Raw genomic sequence first — 18,140 nt, forward strand, 5'->3', positions numbered from 1 at the left:
AATATAAGTACATAACAATTGTATCAAAAGAATCAAATCAAAAATTTAAAAAGTTACCACTCTTTAAAATTTGTACACATATATTCCATGAATCCATGTATGACTAATTATCTAGGGCGCAGCCTTCCTAGGTTGTCCTTATGTTTACTTGAACTAGAGGTTGAAATTCAAATACTCACAATGGATAAGAAGAGGAAATGAATAGGATAGGGAATATTATCCGAGCATGACTCTTTCTATGTACCGTGTATATGCTTGGTATTTAGTCAGGTCACCAAGAGGAATCATTTCTGATTTGTACCGACCATTATATTGTTATTCCTGACCTAAATGCGTTGATCGAACTAAATTATGATAGTAGTTTTACTTCATTGCTTTGGGACCAACCCAGACCTATTTAGGTCGGGAAGGTCATTCCAAGCAAGGTTACTTGAGGATTTGAACCTAGATTCCTAACTTTAATCCAACCACATCTCTAAGTGGATAGTCAAGAATATCAACACATGTGACTATCATGGCGTTGTTCCCGAGCCAACCAACTGTATGTGCGACACATGTTAGACATGCTGACAATCCGACATATGTCTCCCTCTCTCCACTATAAATAGTGCATTTAATGCTAAAAGGAGGGACTTTTGACATTTTTACCTACTACGTTATAGCTCTAGGCCCTCTGACCTTACGTTCCTACTTGAGCTCAGAACTCAACCAACGAGCAAACTATTGAAGGATTCACTTGCGATCCGACCTCACAACTTATACGTATTTGTGGAGATGACAATATTTACCACATCTGAGTATAAGAGAGAGCATAGACAACTAAGAGAGTTGAGTGCTCTTATGATGCATTTTATATTATCCTTCTAGGGCCTTTTTACATAGTGACATTATAACAATCTTTGAGGTAGTTACTCTCAATAATAAACGTAAAAATTAGAAACTATAATTTCTAAAAGGATTAATATTTGATGCACCATCGGTGTATAGATGCTATACATCGGCGGTGAAGGAGAAGATGCCACATCATTAAAAAACAAATTCAATATTAACCGGGCCCTTTTTTGCAAAATATCTAAGACTTGTATTTTATTAGGTAAGTCTTTTATTTCTAATTAACAAAATATATTTACTTTCCTAAACATATTTATTACTTGATTATTATATATCTAATTATTAACAATTTTACACTTGCAAGTTCAATTCTACGACAGTGACAATGAAACCTGTATCATCCGTATGATTAATAATATTGTTAACATGTTCTATACTTAAAATTAAGAATTCTAATTGAATTAAAAAATTTTAATTTTAATTAACAAAAATCATCTAATTTCTTATATTTATCTAAACTCCTAAATCTATTTAAACCCCTAAACCCCTAAATTTAAATTACAACCTTAGTCACTATTACAAACAATTGCAACATCTTGTAAGAATACATATTCAATAATGTAAAAAAAATCAACACTTAATCAAATATTATATAATAGTCAAATTATATCTTAAAACTTATTAAAAAGTTAAAATGTAATATTCAACACAACAGTATCCAATAATGTAAGAAATCAAATTTGTAAACTAGGATGATGAAACATAAAACGAGCCACAAATTTGGTGAGGAGCCACAAATTATTTCTAATCATGAATAAGGTTGTAATTTAAATTTAGGAGTTTAGGGATTTAAATAAATATAAGAATTTAGATAGATATAAAAAATTAGATGATTTTTGTTAATTAAAATTAAAAATTCATAATTATAAATATAATAATTTAGAAATTCAGTTCAATTAGAATTATAAATTTTAAGTAAAGAACCTTTTTAACAATATTTGTCAATCATAAGGAGGATCGTTATACCCTGCACCACGGCGCGCGTAGCACTGTGGGCCCCGCGCCTCCCAAAACGACATCGTTTTGGCAAGTTATGTAGGGAGTTGACGTGATTATGTGTATTGTTTATACAATTATGTGTATTGTTTATACAATTATGTGTATTTGTTTATACAATTATGTACATTTTTTATACAATCATGTATATTTTTTTATACAATTATGTACATCCGAAACAGGAAATTTATGTGTATTATGTTAATAGTTGATGTTTATTATATTAAAAGTTTATGTATATTATGTATTATGTTAGATTATATGTATTATCTTTTTAAAAAAAATGTGTATTTTGTTGTACAATTATGTACATTCATGTATACAATTATGTGTATTCTAGTATAAAATTATGTACATTTTTTATCATGAATTTTATTTTTAAAGAAAATTAACCGTCAACACAGGGTAGCGAAATTTTAAAAAAATAAAATAAAAATCTGAAACAACGTCGTTTTGCATCAGGGTGCACAATGCAATGCGCGCCCGCCCTGGTGCAGGATATAAATTGCCTCATAAGGATGATACAGGCTTCATTTGTCACTGTCGTAGAATTGAACCTACAAGTGTAAAATTGTTTTTTTTTTTTTTTTTTTTTTTGATAACGAAAGTGTAAAATTGTTAATAATTAGATATATAATAATCAAGGGATAAATATGTTTAGGAGAGTAGATATATTTTGTTAATTAGAAATAAAAAACTTACCTAATAAAAGGAAGTCTTAGATATTTTGTAAAAAAATGACCTGGTTAATATTAACTTTGTTTTTTAATGATGTGGCATCTTCTCTTTCACCGCTGGTGTATAACATCTATACACCGACCGACGATGCATCAAATATTAATCCTTTCTAAAATGCTACAACCATTAAAATTATTATTATTATTAACAATATGCCCAATTATTCATAGTCACAAGTTGGAGAAGAATTCTCATAGTTTCGATCTCTTTGCATTTCTTACAATCCCCTACAAATGCAAAAAGCATAATTTTTTTTTTTTTTTGAAAGTTACTGGCTCTATTACATTGTAGTATCTGTTCAAATGCAAAAAGCATAATTAACATTAAGTCATGTCAATGTTTAAAGATTTGAAATATCATATACTAACACATGTTATTCTCTTATCTAGTGAGTGATCGATTCTTGAACTCCTAAAAAAAAAGATTTGAACCACACACACTCGCCTATATGAGTTTCGCAATAAACACTAGGCAATGACTCCCTCAGAATACTCACTAGTGCTCTAGAAAAACTGGTCATAATTCATAGAAGGAGGTCACTCCACACTCAACTAGATGATCTCAACGAATCATCAAGAATTCATATTGGCTCAACCTCTCTAGTATGGTCGGTGAATCTATCAAGTCCATCTCAAAATGACCACCTTCTTATTACATTAAGGATTCATTAAGGGCAATATATGCTCACCCTCTCAATCATTAAATGATGAATTCATTAAACCTGTCTCAATAGAATCACCAGCCTCATACGGTTATGAATTCATTAAGAGCTTTTAGGCTCAACCTCACAACACAACTCACAATATTAGTATACCAATTTGGTAAATTATGTTGTGGACCCGGGTTCATCTTGCAAGGTGAACCCTAGTTATGTTCACAATTTTTGAACTTTATATTCACAATTTTTGAACTTTATATTCACAATTTTAGAACTGAATATACACAATTTTAGATCTCAATATATACAAAATTACATAACTCAATATTTACAATTGCATAACTCTATATTCACAATTTTTGAATTCTATATTCACACTTTCATAAACTCTATAATTACAAAACTAAATATTCACTCGCTGAGTTGTTTTCAATAATTTAAAAAAAAAAAAAAAAAAAAAAAAAAGATCATTGGTTGCGGAAAATAGTGCCACTAACAACACCATTATTTTCATACGTGTAAACTGTGTCATTTTGGACTAAGTCCATGGCATAACTATTGTTACTATTTTTGTGATTCTTTCCATGACTTTGTTTAACCACAAAAGTGGAATCCTATCATTCATCACCTTTTGAGCTATACACTCATTCATCTTCTAGATACTAGCACTTACGCATCAAACCTTGACACAACTTAGTGTTAATTATGCTCTTTGCATTTGTGTGGATGGTAAGAAATGCAAAAGGAGGTTACGAAAATTCTTCTCCAACTTATGGCTACAAATATTTAAACATTTTTGTTAATTAATAATAATTTTAGTGGTGGTGACACTTTAGAAATTATAATTTGTAATTTATGCAACTATCATTGAGAATTAACTTTCTCAAAGGTTGTTACAATGTCACTGGATAAAAAAAACAATGGGAGAAGAATGGAAAAAATATTATAATGTGCTCTCAACTCTCTTTAGCTCTCTTTACTCTCTCTTGTATTCCTTTCCTCTTCCACCTTCAATTCGGGTGTACGAACATAGGGATGAATGTATAAAACCATAAAATTAAACTTATAACAGAAAAGAATGAAAAAAAAAAAAAAAAATCCATAGAGAAAGAAAAGAACCCTTTTAAATAGAAGTTGATGAAGCAGAAGGCTTGGTCTTGTTCCTGTAGAGAAACTTCTTCCCTTAAGAAGTCTGGTTGTCAAATGTTAGCACTACCTTTCCCTGCACCCTCTGAATTGTATGTGTTGCCAAGTTATCGTCTCATTGGCCGATCCACCCTTCATTTCTCGACGCCTTCATTAGGCGTTGGCTCTGATACCAAATTGAAGCATGTGCTCCATCTCAACTAAAAGCCTAAGCTGATAGTTGGATTGAACATTAATAGTTATATGCTCAACAGAGGCGTCCTAGCCTATCACTCTCACTTACCAAACCAAACTGCAATCCTGCAAATCCAACTACTCACATTAACAATTAGATGCATTAAAAACTCCTAACTTACACCAATGGAAAATTCAAAATTGGGCTAAGCTGCTTGTTATGTACTGCTTTTTTTTATTACCTCAGTAACAGGCAATTAGATAGTGCTTAGAAGTTGGCTTGATTGCATCCTCGGTTACAGGTCAGCAGTAGTGAGCTCATAATCACCTTCTCGGCTAAGGCCACCATATTGAACAGGCACTTGCTCAGAAGCAATATATCTAGGTTCCACGATTTCAACAGAAAATTTTAGGTGAACAGAATATTTCACACAAATAATGGAAACATAAGATTCAAACACAACCTTGGGGAACCAATTGAAACTTCATGTTGTTGGGGTCTAGGGATAGAATGCTTTTCTGCTCTCCAACCCTAATTGCATGCTTCTACAGATTTTTGTTCGAGTTACCATCAACCCACTGAAACAGCCACATCAGGGATGTCTTCGGAGCTGGATGTATCAGTATCAAGAACAAGCAAGGGGTTATCTAAATGTGCATCCTTGACATTTTGATAACAAATAGCTTTATCAAACACAAGTCTCTGTGTATTCCTAGGTAGCACTCCAGAATCCCACAACTCCAAAAATAGGTTAAATACAAGACTAGAATGATGCGATTTGTGCAGAAGTTTCCTCATCAATCTGAAAGTAATATGGTTAAACCGAAGCCCTATATCATTAATTTCAACAAGTATCTTTTTAATCATCCTAACATCTCCATCTTTACATACTCTTGATAGCATCAAATTGTAGGTGTGTATATTCGGAGCCAAACCAATTTCCTTCATTTCATTAAACAAAATATACGCATCTCCAACAAGGCCACCTTTGAGGAGCCCGCAAAGGGCAACCGTATAGGAAACAACATCAAGCTGGAACTTCTCTGCTACAGCTTTCCTGAATAATCTGACAGCTTGATGAAATTCACCAGACTTTATAAGCTCATTAATGATCACAGTGTGAATATGAGCATCAAGTCCATGTTCAGACTTTACAATTCCCCAATAAACGTTAACTGCTTGACTAGTCTTACCTAATCTGCATAACCCACTCAATAATCCAGTATAAGTATACTTATCCGGTTGAAAACCTCTACCTATAATGTCATTATAAAACTCAACGGCGCCAGCAGGATAACCAGCTTTGCAAAAATAGCTCAGAAAGGAGTTACACACAACTAAATCAGCAGTTATGTCTAGTCCACTGATCAGTACAGGTAAGAGGGTGAATTCCTTGGACAAACAAATGGTTGACATTATAGAGGAAAGCGTATAAGAATCAGGGGTCAATCCCCGCTCACTTAAACTACAGAAAACATCAATTGCATCATCATAACTCCCTAGTTTTGAGAGACAATCTATTAGTACATTGCACATAACCAAATCAGGGTAGCATCCCTTAGATTCCATAGCCGCTAAGATCTCAAATGCCTTGCTAGTCATCTGAGATTCTAAATATCCCTTGATTAGAGAGGTGCATGCTACAATATCTGGGGTACATCCACCAGCAACCATCTTAGCTAGCAAATAATCAGCAATATCAAGCCTGCCAGACTTAGAATATCCATCAATTAATATACTCCAAACACGCACAGAGGTGGGAATGCCCAAGACAATCATAAGACCCAACAATTGTGTAGCCACTGCTAACTGACCTAATTTACAATAACAACTCAAAACGAATGAAAATGTCTCAGGTTTAAGATAATAGCCTTTCCTCAACATGCTCCTAAGTACACCTTGGAGATTAACCAAATCCTTGAGTTTGCACAAATGACACACAGCAGTGCTAAAAGTTAAGAAATTAGGGACCTGGGTCTCCTTCAAAACTTGAACTGCTACACCTACACGTCCAATCTTGAACAACACATCCATCAGTATGTTCCTAGCAAACGTGTTTGGTGTGTACCCATACCTAAGCATCTCCTCAAAAGTCTCGAAAACCATACTGTGCATTCCTCCAAACCAATAAATTCTCAAAAACAGCAATAAATCCCCTGCCTTTATCACAGAACCCACATTCTCCAACTCATCAAGAAGTCCTTTCAATGTTCTGAACCTCTGAGTGAGCCGAGAGACTACATTCACCATGTGCGCAAAAGCTCCCTTTTGATGAAAGTAATTTGGTTGCTTAGCACACCATAAGAAGAAGCAAAGAGAAATCAGATCAGAATGGCAATTCAGAAGAGTGGATTCTACAACCTGTGGGGTGAGGATGATTCTGTAAGTCCCTGGAGCTTTGCAGAAATGCTCGGTGGAGGAAGAAGTTTGATGAATGTTGATTGGATAATCAATGGGTGGACAGAGACTGTGAATTGAGGAGAGAAATTGGGTTTTAGTTGATTGATATGAAAGCCTGACTAAGAGGCGTTTGGATCTCCATAGCATTTCTGATATGAAAGCTTGTGCAGCTCTAAATAAAGCATCAAGAAAACTCGACAGAGAGATGTTTGAATCCAGGTGAAGAGAGAACACACAATCACCAATTTTCTTGTCACTGACGCATTTTCTATTACACAGTAACAACAACTGTTAGAGGAAAGCAACAATTATATATCCTTACATATCTCTCGTGTGTGTGTGTGTGTGTGTGTGTAAAGACTAAAAATGTGATGAATTGTGATGGAGTCAGATGGATTGTAGCATGTAAATAATGTAATTCTACTTGATGAATGGCATCATGCATAATAATAACATGAGGTTTATGAATTTTTCTTTTAGGGTCCCAAAAAGAAAATTTTCAAAATGTTTTAACTTGGGAATGTAAGAAAAAATATACAATCAAAGTTAACTAAGATTGTTGCAAAATTATAGATTTCCAGCATCAATATGGCAGAAACAGGCAGAAAACCCAAAATCATCCAATTCTTAAAACTGATATTTAATCTAACACAACAGTATAACAAACTCAGGAAACTAGCCCTCCTTCAGAATACTATAAATGAACAATAAAGTAACAAAATGAAGTCAAACCACTTTTCCATCAAATGCAAAACTCAGTAAGTATTCTACAAAATGATCTCATTCAGCATCAATTAGATACAAATTAAACACAGACAAATTTAAAGAGCAGGAAAGAACCTGGTAAGACCATCCAAGGCTGTGGCAAAGCACTGAAGCACGACACTGTCACACCGGTGAAGAGTTTTGCAACGATTAGCAAAGGAGTTGATGCTTCAGTGTTTGAAGAGCTGCGATTCTGGGAAGCTATAATTGGAAACTTGGAAAAAAAAAAAAAAAAAAAAAAACATAAGCCATAGGAGAGGCAAAAATGAATCTTACCTGCACCTATCTCAAACAAATTCTTTTAAGATATTTCAATTACAATATAATTTGTGTCAAAGAAACATTAGAAGATTCAATCAAACATTGTGGCTCCTAAGTACATACTAGTTGTATTAACAAAACAAGAATGATCTAACAAAGAAAATGTAATCACTTTTCCTTTCCGCAATTAAAATAAAAAGATTAAAGAAAAAAATTCAACAAATTAAAGGATTAATAAAATGCTAACAGCTAATAAGCCATTCCAAATAAAAGAGGACACTCATCAGTTCACTGTGAAATCTTTCAAAATTATTATATGCATACTACTACTATGTATCATCACTAACTATTCAGAATTTTTCTTACCCAAAACTCAATTTTCCATTTGGCTGCCAACAAAATAATTTACAGAAAGCAACCAATTGGAAATGGCACAGTGCATAAGAACAGAAGCACGAAACAGAAAATCTAGATAATATAAATCCCAGGAGCTTCACAGAAAGCACAAATGACAGGAGATACCAAGTAGCTTGAGTGCTTGAACTTTCCCTGGCAATCGGCGATGGTGACCGCTTCCGACTTCCGAGGAGATTGACAGAAAAGGGAGCGGACACCAGAGGCAGAGAACTGCAGTCTGGGTCTATGACAGGGAGTTAGGGAGAGGGCGAGCCGCCAGAGAGTTCAAAGGTTACAAATCTCTTTTCTTTATGGACTCCCTATGGTTTTTAAATGATTTATATAATTTATATAATTAATAATTAATAATCTCACATATAGTTCATGTAGTCGGGGCAACTCAGTCAAGTTAGTGGAATAATTGTCTTGGTAATCACAATATTTCAAATTCAACTCGTGAAATGTCTAGGTTAACAAGGTAAACTTCACTCATATCAACAATACAATTTCATATAGCAGTTTTGGACTTTCCTGTAAATCAAACTTCAAGAACTTGAACCGAAATTGAGTTTTAAATTTAAAATGAAAAATTGCATTTTTTTCCTTTTAGCTAGGGGTGACCACAGTTTGGTTCCGGTTCCGAACTGACAGTTCCCAGTTTCGGAAAATGACGAACCGGAATATTCTAAGAAGGTTCCAGTTCCGATTCCGGAACCGGCGCCGGTTCAAACCGAAATTTTTTTTTAATTATGTTTTTTATTTTTAAAATAGTCTAAATTCAACAATTAATTCTTTTTAGAATTTTTTCATTCTAATTTTTTTAAATGGTTATATCAAATATTTGAACTTTAAAGTTAAACTTTAAAAATAAAAATAATTCTTATAGGGTAAACTTTAATAAAATAATAATTAAATTTTAATCAAATAATTGTTATTTAAACTTTAAACAAATAATAATTAAACTTTAAATAAAAAATAAAAATCATATATATGAGCTTTTTTTATTGAGAATAGAACTATTAATACGGACTGACGGGCTGAACTAAAAAAAGCCCGCTCTTGACGGGCCTAGGTTTTGCTGGCGCAGACCACCGCCCCGGGCCCACGAGCTAGGGGCCCAGCACACCACACCACCCCCTCCTTCTTCTTTTTTTTTTTTTTTCTTAAACAGAAATATAAACATACAAATATATATGACAGATTGGCATATATAGAAGAGTATAAAAAAAAATATAAACATACAAGATACTTCACATATTTCCGGTGAAGAGTAAATGGACAATCAAATACAAAAGACAAAGAAAAAGGTCCAGTTCATCTCAATTAAGTTTCCAGGCAATCCTTTTTGGTATTTTATTAATAATAAAACTATAAGAGCCAACAATGATTTTAGAATAAAGAGTAATCTAGCAAAAAGAGAAAAGCTCAATTCCAACATAATGAACATATTGAGGATGAAAATTGTCACCAACTGATTCAAATCAATTACACTAAACTTACTTGACGAATCAAGAGATAAAATATGCATCTGATTTTGACTATTGTGAAACCTAGGTTCAAATCCATTAACGCTTGTACCTTAGCTTCCTCCACTTCACTTCTGCCTTCAGTTAACACTATCCTCTCAACCAAAATAAATGGCAGATTGGCGGCGGCGCGGCGGTCTGTGGAGCTCCGGTCGCTGGTTCACGGTGGACGGCGGCGGCGGTCTGTGGAGCAAACAGTCGCTGGTTCACTGTCGCCTGTACGGCTGACGATCGGCTGTTCTCGGCAAGCAACGAACTGAAGATTGGGAAGTAACCAAGGAGATAGTGAGATGCGAGTGTGGAGCCGTGGAGGCGGGCGAGAACCGAGAGACGAGAGGCGAGAGTCAGAGACTGGAGGCTAGGGTCAGAGGTTAGATTATATATTATTTTATTTTTTTTAATTTAACAAATTTTGGCGGGTTCGATTGGCTCATCAAATTTTTACATAGCTGGATCTCGACTAGATTAGTTCCGTGTTCAAATTCGAGTTCGAGTCATACTGTTTGAACTTTCAAATTTAATTTCGACACATTTTGCTTCATTCTTTGTAAACTTATGACATGGTATCGAAAAATTATAAATTTTATACTTATTTGTTGTCTAAATACTTAATAAAAGTGCAATCTAAAATTCTGTCTTCTCAAAAAACTTTATCGTAAGAAAGATTTGTAAATACTGATAGTAATACGTATCGACAAAATTATTTTTAGTATCCAACATAGAACAATATAACCAAGGTAGTAAAAGAATGTATTCATAAGATCTGAATTACTTGTACTATGGCATATGATCAAGTATACTTTTACTAGTACATTTTTAATAGTACAATTCACCCCCTCTCAACATATTTGCTAGTTTTCAACTCCTATAGAGACAACATCTCTGCAATTTCAACATGCTCTCCCAGTTGCTGATATACACATAACCCACAAAAATCTGATATGATCTGATGCTAAACTACAGATTTGAACTATACACAAACTCTGATCTGATTCAAAAATACGAACACCAGGAGGATCGGAGCTTCGCTTCATTGTTGTTCACGAATGGCACAAACAATGCAGGGAGGATCTTCAGTTTGATCCTCAGGTGTGATATTCTCCAAGCAGTGATCATGAAACACATGGTGACAAGAAAGAACAGCGACAACCGGTGGCATAGCAGGCTGAGACAGCGGCCCAGTTGGAGTGAACCGGATATCCCTATTGCATATCCAGCATTTCACCCCCATTGGTCGAAGAGATGGGGGTATAGTTTGATTAGGTTCTACCAATGGTGGAGACTCATCCAACGACGGTGCAGAATCTGCATCTGACATTTCTGTTGGCAAAAGAATCACAACGCTTTTTCAAACTCGAATTCATATACACAAAACGAATCAATTTTGACGATGGATCGGAGGAGGTACCTTGCTCATCATCCACAGGAGGCAATGCAGGAGGAGGAGCAGAAGGTGTGGGTTTTGTACGGGGACGGGCTCGGGCCCAACCAGCCAGAGAGCTTTCGAGTCCTCTTGTACCCAGAGGTGGTTGGACATGGATAATAGAACCCCGAGGAATTCCTATAGCAAAATAAGGAATTCCTTGACCTATATCAAGTACATGTCTTTATATCAGGAAACCGGCCAGCCAGACCATTTTTAATGACAATAAAAGAGCACCAAGAAGATACCTCTTTGAAATGAAATAGGATACCGAACATTTGGACCCTGATATTGCTGATAACGACCTGAAATGTTCGTTAAAAAATTAGTGAGCTTAGAAGAAGGTATATTTGAAAAGAAATGCTTAAAAGGTATACCGCTTTGCTGGGCGCCCAACAGATCAGCTTGAGAAATACCAAACCTTGCAGGAAATTGGTTTCTCATAACAGCTTGAGAAATACCAATAGACAACTGCTGACCTGCAGAAACTGTTCCCCGTCAAAGTTAGGACCATAAGGATGCAAACAATCACGTAATGTAGTTAGCCAAAATAGAATTTTGGAAGTGCAGATGAAGAACCTCGAAGATTCATTATAAATATTAACTAGCCAAAAGCTCCATAAAAATGGGGACTCACCAGCTGGTTGAATGCTTGATGAAAATGGAACACCTTGAAAGCCTTGTGTTCCACGACCCCCTAGAAATAAACCGAGTTTTACAGCATTAGGAGCAAAGAAATATAGAGCCGAGAGAAGAAAATTTGATATATAACTGGAACAGTATTCCAGAGTTCTTAGTCCAAACGTAAAACTATAACACAGAATCGATGGCATGCCTTAATGTTAAACTAATGTTACAGGCTAGATAGTTTAAACGACTTGTAATTTACAGTTCACCTAAATGATTACCCCTGGCCAAAGCCTCAAAACCTCCATGATCCCTGGCAAAATCCGCAAAACCTCCAGAAGCCATGGAAGGTCGAGGTGACATGTTCCTCATACTGTTTCCATAAAATGGTTGAGCTGTGACACACGCAGGATTAAAAGATTACCATACTAAAGGATACATAATTTCAGTGATATTTTAGATTCAGAAATCGAATAGAAAGTATGACTTACCTAAATGGTTTTGGCCAAGTAAACCTCTATTACCCACGGGAACATGGGAATATGTGAATCCAGGTGGCATGCTCCCAAACATGGGAATATTTGTGAAGGGTAGTGTCTGCCCAGCAACATTTTGAGCTGTTACACATGCTAGAATGGTTAGAAAATTCCACTACCACTAATTTGCTAAATGGAACTGATGATAGAGCTTTATTACCTCGAAAGCCTTGATTGTATGTCGAACTGGTCGGACCAACAAGAGCCGAACTTATACCACTGTTTGTTGCAGAAAAAGGGTCATGATTATCAGTTTGTTCTGTCAGTGGAAAAGGTAATGAACTTCCACTCGGCCTACGCATAGCTGCATCATCATCACTTCGGAGCTTTGAAAGATCATCTACAAAGCTGAGTTGGGATCAAGGAACTTCTAATTTGTCTAATAGTTGATAAATTGAAAGACTAGTTTATCTAGTTTACCGGCAATCTCTTTGGTACTGAGTTTAATTCTTGATCTCCTCTGTAATGGTTTTCTGATTCTTGCACTTCCAATTGTCTGGAGTCTCTTGTCAATGCTTCTTGGAGAGCTAGACTGAGCATCAGCAGGGTGAGCATTCAAATCTAGTAAAATGTTTGTTGAACGCTGGGTTTCTCCCATGACGCTTGTAGTGATAGGAGGAGGGAGATCTTCACCACTAGTATCATTAAACCCCTCCATCGCCCCACCGCCATGTGCTTCTGCACTTTGTGCAGTATCATCATCATCCCCTCGGGTAGGACTCGAGGCCTGTAGGTTCTCCTTTTCAGGTTGATCCTTTAATCCCATTGCTTAGTTCCAACCTGAGAAAGAGAACCTGTAGATTGTAAAGGGAAAACAAGCCATTATTATCAAACTTGAAGAATTCACATCTTCACAGATTCAGCAACCTCAATATTTGTCAAAGTTAAAGTTTGATATGCAAACAAATTTACAAGTTTCAAGGGAAAACTGGAAAACAATATGGGAACACCAAAGATTCTCTCAGTTCATACAAATACTCATTTCTATCATACAAATTGTGGGTTTCATCAAAACATAATTCATCTCTGGCTTCCATTCAAACACAAAACAGGCATTCTGAGGTTACATCCAAATCCAAATAAACCCAGAAACCCACAAAACCCCCGAATTGAAAATCAAATGAAACAACTTACCCGCCAAGAAAACTATAACAAAAGATGATCTTCAGTTCTTTCTATAAACATAAATAAACCGCAGAGTCAATTAAAGGTTTCAAGAATCCAACCCACAAAGAAAAATGCCCAAAAATTAGAAAACGAAGGAATGTTAAAGAAAAGAAAATCCCTCAATTCCACACCAGGTATACGATCCAAAAAGATTACCCTGAGTTCCTATACACGTAAGAAGACTGCAAAATCCTATACCCAATTGCAGATGAAATCATATAAAGAAAATGCAAGAAGCTGCAGCAGATAAAGAAATGGAAAATCAAATTAGAAACATAAGCACTCGCATTGATACGCAAAATATGTATGTATATGTCCATACCAGTAGAGAGTAGTAATTGTGAGATCAGAGGATAGAGAGCGAGAGCGAGAGCGAGAGAGAGAGAGAGAGAGAGAGAGAGAGTTTTGGCGCTTGAGAGGCTAAATGAGAGAATTTAAAAGGTTTCGGTGTGTGGGGCCCATATGAATTAAGGAGCATCAGCCGTAGATAACGTGGCGCTTGAAAAGCTCGCTTCAAGTGCGACTTCCAATCTGACGTGGAAAGGATCACCAGAGATTATAGTATTATACGACGGTATTAATTAATGGGATTAAATGCGAAGTAATCACTTATAATTGGTGAAATCTTTGTTAAATCTATATAATCCAAACATATTTTGTTACGCAAAAATAGCCTCGAAGTTAGTGCATATGGTTAAGTCGTATCTTTAATCATCTCTAAAGAATACTGTAAAATGTTAAATTGGTGAATTTTTTGGCACAAGAATATAATTAATCAATGAATACGTTATTGCAACAAAAGTCTTATTGTCGATGAACAATACAGCGTCATATATGACGTTGCATGGTTCACCAAACAACAAATTTGGTGCATTATTTTTTTTTTTCATTTTGCTCCTGTTTTTATCTGTTAATTCCTTTTATATCTTTTATTTTGTTGTTATGCATTTGTATATCTGAGACTCAAACTCACAACCTTCTAAATGGAAGTCCAACTCGGGTACCATTAGACCACATAGTCCTAAAATTTATAATTTATGAGATCTTTCGAATGATGTAATTTATTTTTAAATAATAAACAATTTATACTTAAGTAGTTAACAAAATATACAAATGCATAACAACAAAATAAAGGATATAAAAAGAATTAACAGATAAAAACAAGGGCAAAATAAAAAATAATAATAATGCACCAAATTTGTTGTTTGGTGAAGCGTGCAACGCCATATATGACGATGTATTGTTCATCGATAATAAGAATTTACATTTTACCGTGTTCTTTGGAGATTATCTAAGATACGACTTAATCATTTACACTAACATTGAGGCTATTTTCGCTGAACAAAATATGTTTGGATTATATACATTTAACAAAAATTTCACCAATTATAAGTGATTACTTCTCATTTAATCCCATTAATTAATATCCGCGTATAATCTCCGGTGATCCTCTTCCACGGAAGTCGCACCGAGCTTTTCAAGTGCCACGTTATTTATTATATAAGGGTGTTTCGGTATTTGTCTCAAACTACACACCAAACTATAATTAGGCCACTGAACTAAAAAAAAAAAAAAAAAAAAAAAAAAAAAAAAAAAAAAAAAACAACAACAACAACAACAATTGAGTCCTTGAACAACACAAATTATTGCAATTTAATATAAAATGACTTATTTACCTTTTAATATGATGATGTGTCAGTTTCTTTATTTTAAATTTTATTTTAATAATTTTTAATTTTTTTTTTTAAAAAAAAAAAACAACTGGAGACCCCTTCGTCTCCGACCAGCCATGGAGAACCCTTCGTCTCCATGGCTGGCCAGAGACGAAGGGTCCCTTCCTCTCCGGCTCCGTCCAGCCATAGGGGCGAAGGGGCCTTCGTCTCCGGCTCCGTCCAGCCATGGAGACGAAGGGTTCTCCATGGGATCCCTTCGTCTCCATGGCTGGACGGAGCCGGAGACGAAGGGGTTTTCGGCTGTTTTTTTTTTTTTTAAATAAAATACTTATTTAATTAAAATTACCCATTTTTTTAATATAAAATTAATGCCTAACAACAACAATGGATATTTTTGACTTTATACTACTTATTCCCTTTACCGTGTTCTTTGGAGATGATCTAAGATACGACTTAACCATTTACACTAACATTGAGGCTACTTTCGCGTAACAAAATATGTTTGGATTATATACATTTAACAAAAATTTCACCAATTATAAGTGATTACTTCGCATTTAGTCCCATTAATTAATACCCGCGTATAATCTCCGGTGATTCTCTTCCACGTCAGATTGGAAGTCGCACTTGAAGCGAGTTTTTCAAGCGCCACGTTATTTATTATATAAGGGTGTTTCGGTCTTTGTCTCAAACTTTTTTAATAATTGAATTGGAATAAGGGTCAAATAGGTTATCCAACTACGCACCAAACTACAATTAGGCCATTGAACTCAAAAAACAACAATTGAATTCCTGAACAACACAAATTTTTACAATTTAATCTAAAATGACTTGTTTACCTTTTAATATGATGATGTGTCGATTTCTTTATTTTAAATTTTATTTTAGTAATTTTTAATTAAATAAATTTAAAAAAAAAAAAAAAAAAACAGCCGAAGACACCTTTGTCTCCGGCCAGCAATGCAGAACCCTTCGTCTCCATGGCGGGCCGGAGACAAAGGGGTCCCTTCGTCTCCGACTCCGTCCAGCCATAGGGGCGAAGGGGCCCTTCATCTCCGGCTCCGTCCAACCATGGAGACGAAGGGTTCTCCATGGATCCCTTCGTCTCCATGGCTGGACGGAGACGAAGGGATCATATGGAGAACCCTTTGTCTCCATGGCTGGACGGAGTCGGAGACGAAGAGGACCCCTTCGTCGCCGGCCAGCCATGTAGACGGAGGGTTCTCCATGGCTGGCTGGAGACGAAGGGGTCTCCGACTGTTTTTTTATTTTTATTTTTTATTTTTTAATTTAAAATGTTTATTTAATTAAAAATTATTAAAATAAAAGTTTAAAAGTTATTTTAAAATAAAGAAACCGACACATCATCATATTAAAAGGTAAACAAGTCATTTTAGATTAAATTGTAACAATTTGTATTTTGTAGGAATCTAATTGTTATTTTTTTGAATTAACTGGCCTAATTGTAATTTAGTGTGTAGTTGGATGACCTATTTGACTCTTATTCCAATTGAATGGGATTATGTAGAGTATGTTTGATTTGTCTAGCATGTAGTCATGTACCTTCTCAACCATTAATATTTATTCTTCAAGTGGGTGATGATGACAGAGGTTTCCTTCTGATTCACTAACTTTTATTTCAGTCCCCAATGAATTGTCTTAGAGTTAATACCATTTGATATCTTTCAAGTATAATGGTTATGTCACGTTTAGTTCTAAACTTTCAAATTGACCACCTAGTCCTTTGACTTTTAAACTATTATCACCTGTGGTTCAAGTTGATCATTCATGGTCCTTGAACTATCACATTTTAACCAACCATGGTTCTTTCAAGAGGACCACGAGTGGTTAAATTTCAAAACTTGAAGGACCATGGACGGTTAACTTGAATCATGAATGGTTAGATTAGAAAATCGAATGACCACAGATGGTCAATTTAAAAGCTTAGCACTAACTAAACGTGACAAAATTACTATACTCGGAGAACCTCAAATTGTATTAACTCTTTGTTTTATAAGGTAATGGTGAGTTTCCTATTATAGGTAGTGATGATGACTTGTATGACTTATGCGACGTTCCATATGTTGTTAATAGTAATTGTGGCCGTTTGGAGATATCTCTTTTTTTTTTTTTTTTTTCTTTTTTTTTTTAAATTTGGGGAGATATCTCTTGTGATGACAAAATATTAGTTATGTGCATGTTGGGATATATGATGCAGTATATTACGTGTTGGTGTATTTAACAAGAAAATGCACAACAAGAACAATCCTAGTGCACGACTCTGTACTTGATTAGAAAGCCCATGATTCCATGATGTGAATAGAAATTGGCAGAGAACACGCAAGTACCACCCACAAGGCCACAATACATATACCATATTATTTATTATCGCATTTGGTTATACTCAAGATAAGGTCCACACTTTTTGCAAGGAAATATGTACATGTTATCACCTGAATTCTTTCCTGTAAAAAGTGTAAACACGTCCAGACCATCTATTTTGATAAATCAAATGTTAGGATCTTACCATTATTAAATTTTCAATTTTGTAATAATTATAAAATGAACTCCGTTCTTAAAAGTTTTCAATAATTATAAAATTGATCACGTGTTTTTGTTACTAATGGATAGATAAGATCAATCTTCACTTTTTACAAAAGCATCATGTCCTCATTTGATAATTATAAAAGTTCAATTAAAATTATATATTATGTTTAAAAATTACATTGCATATTTAATCCTTTTAAAAGAAAAAAATGTAA

At 34.9% G+C, this 18,140-nt stretch overlaps 2 protein-coding genes across 12 annotated transcripts; both read right to left on the reverse strand.

Moving 5' to 3' along the window:
* Window positions 1-4,204: 4,204 nt before the first annotated feature.
* LOC109165870 (putative pentatricopeptide repeat-containing protein At1g16830) lies at window positions 4,205-10,301 on the reverse strand. Of its 10 annotated transcripts, none has more exons than XM_019314839.1 (5): window positions 7,845-8,017; window positions 6,966-7,272; window positions 5,068-6,869; window positions 4,846-4,984; window positions 4,208-4,729 (listed from the first exon to the last, which is right to left on the reverse strand). In XM_019314839.1, the coding sequence occupies exons 2-3, from the start codon at window positions 7,149-7,151 to the stop codon at window positions 5,175-5,177; spliced, it is 1,881 nt and encodes a 626-aa protein (XP_019170384.1). In that variant the 5' UTR covers window positions 7,152-7,272; window positions 7,845-8,017; the 3' UTR covers window positions 4,208-4,729; window positions 4,846-4,984; window positions 5,068-5,174. The 10 variants fall into 10 exon arrangements, with proteins under 10 accessions (XP_019170383.1, XP_019170384.1, XP_019170380.1 ...); XM_019314832.1 differs by adding an exon at window positions 8,553-9,026 and having other exon boundaries at window positions 4,209-4,729; window positions 5,068-7,272; window positions 7,845-7,983; XM_019314835.1 differs by having other exon boundaries at window positions 4,208-4,741; window positions 5,068-7,272; window positions 7,845-8,016.
* Window positions 10,302-10,745: 444 nt separating this feature from the next.
* LOC109164549 lies at window positions 10,746-14,076 on the reverse strand. 2 transcript variants are annotated; one of them, XM_019313041.1, is made up of 10 exons: window positions 14,028-14,076; window positions 12,959-13,332; window positions 12,699-12,878; window positions 12,494-12,619; window positions 12,284-12,397; window positions 12,013-12,072; window positions 11,753-11,863; window positions 11,624-11,680; window positions 11,361-11,540; window positions 10,746-11,272 (listed from the first exon to the last, which is right to left on the reverse strand). In XM_019313041.1, the coding sequence occupies exons 2-10, from the start codon at window positions 13,302-13,304 to the stop codon at window positions 10,983-10,985; spliced, it is 1,464 nt and encodes a 487-aa protein (XP_019168586.1). In that variant the 5' UTR covers window positions 13,305-13,332; window positions 14,028-14,076; the 3' UTR covers window positions 10,746-10,982. The 2 variants fall into 2 exon arrangements, with proteins under 2 accessions (XP_019168586.1, XP_019168585.1); XM_019313040.1 differs by having other exon boundaries at window positions 12,272-12,397.
* Window positions 14,077-18,140: the final 4,064 nt, after the last annotated feature.

The sequence above is a fragment of the Ipomoea nil genome, unplaced genomic scaffold (assembly GCF_001879475.1).
Source record: "Ipomoea nil cultivar Tokyo-kokei standard unplaced genomic scaffold, Asagao_1.1 scaffold3069, whole genome shotgun sequence".
Taxonomy (NCBI): Eukaryota; Viridiplantae; Streptophyta; class Magnoliopsida; order Solanales; family Convolvulaceae; genus Ipomoea; species Ipomoea nil.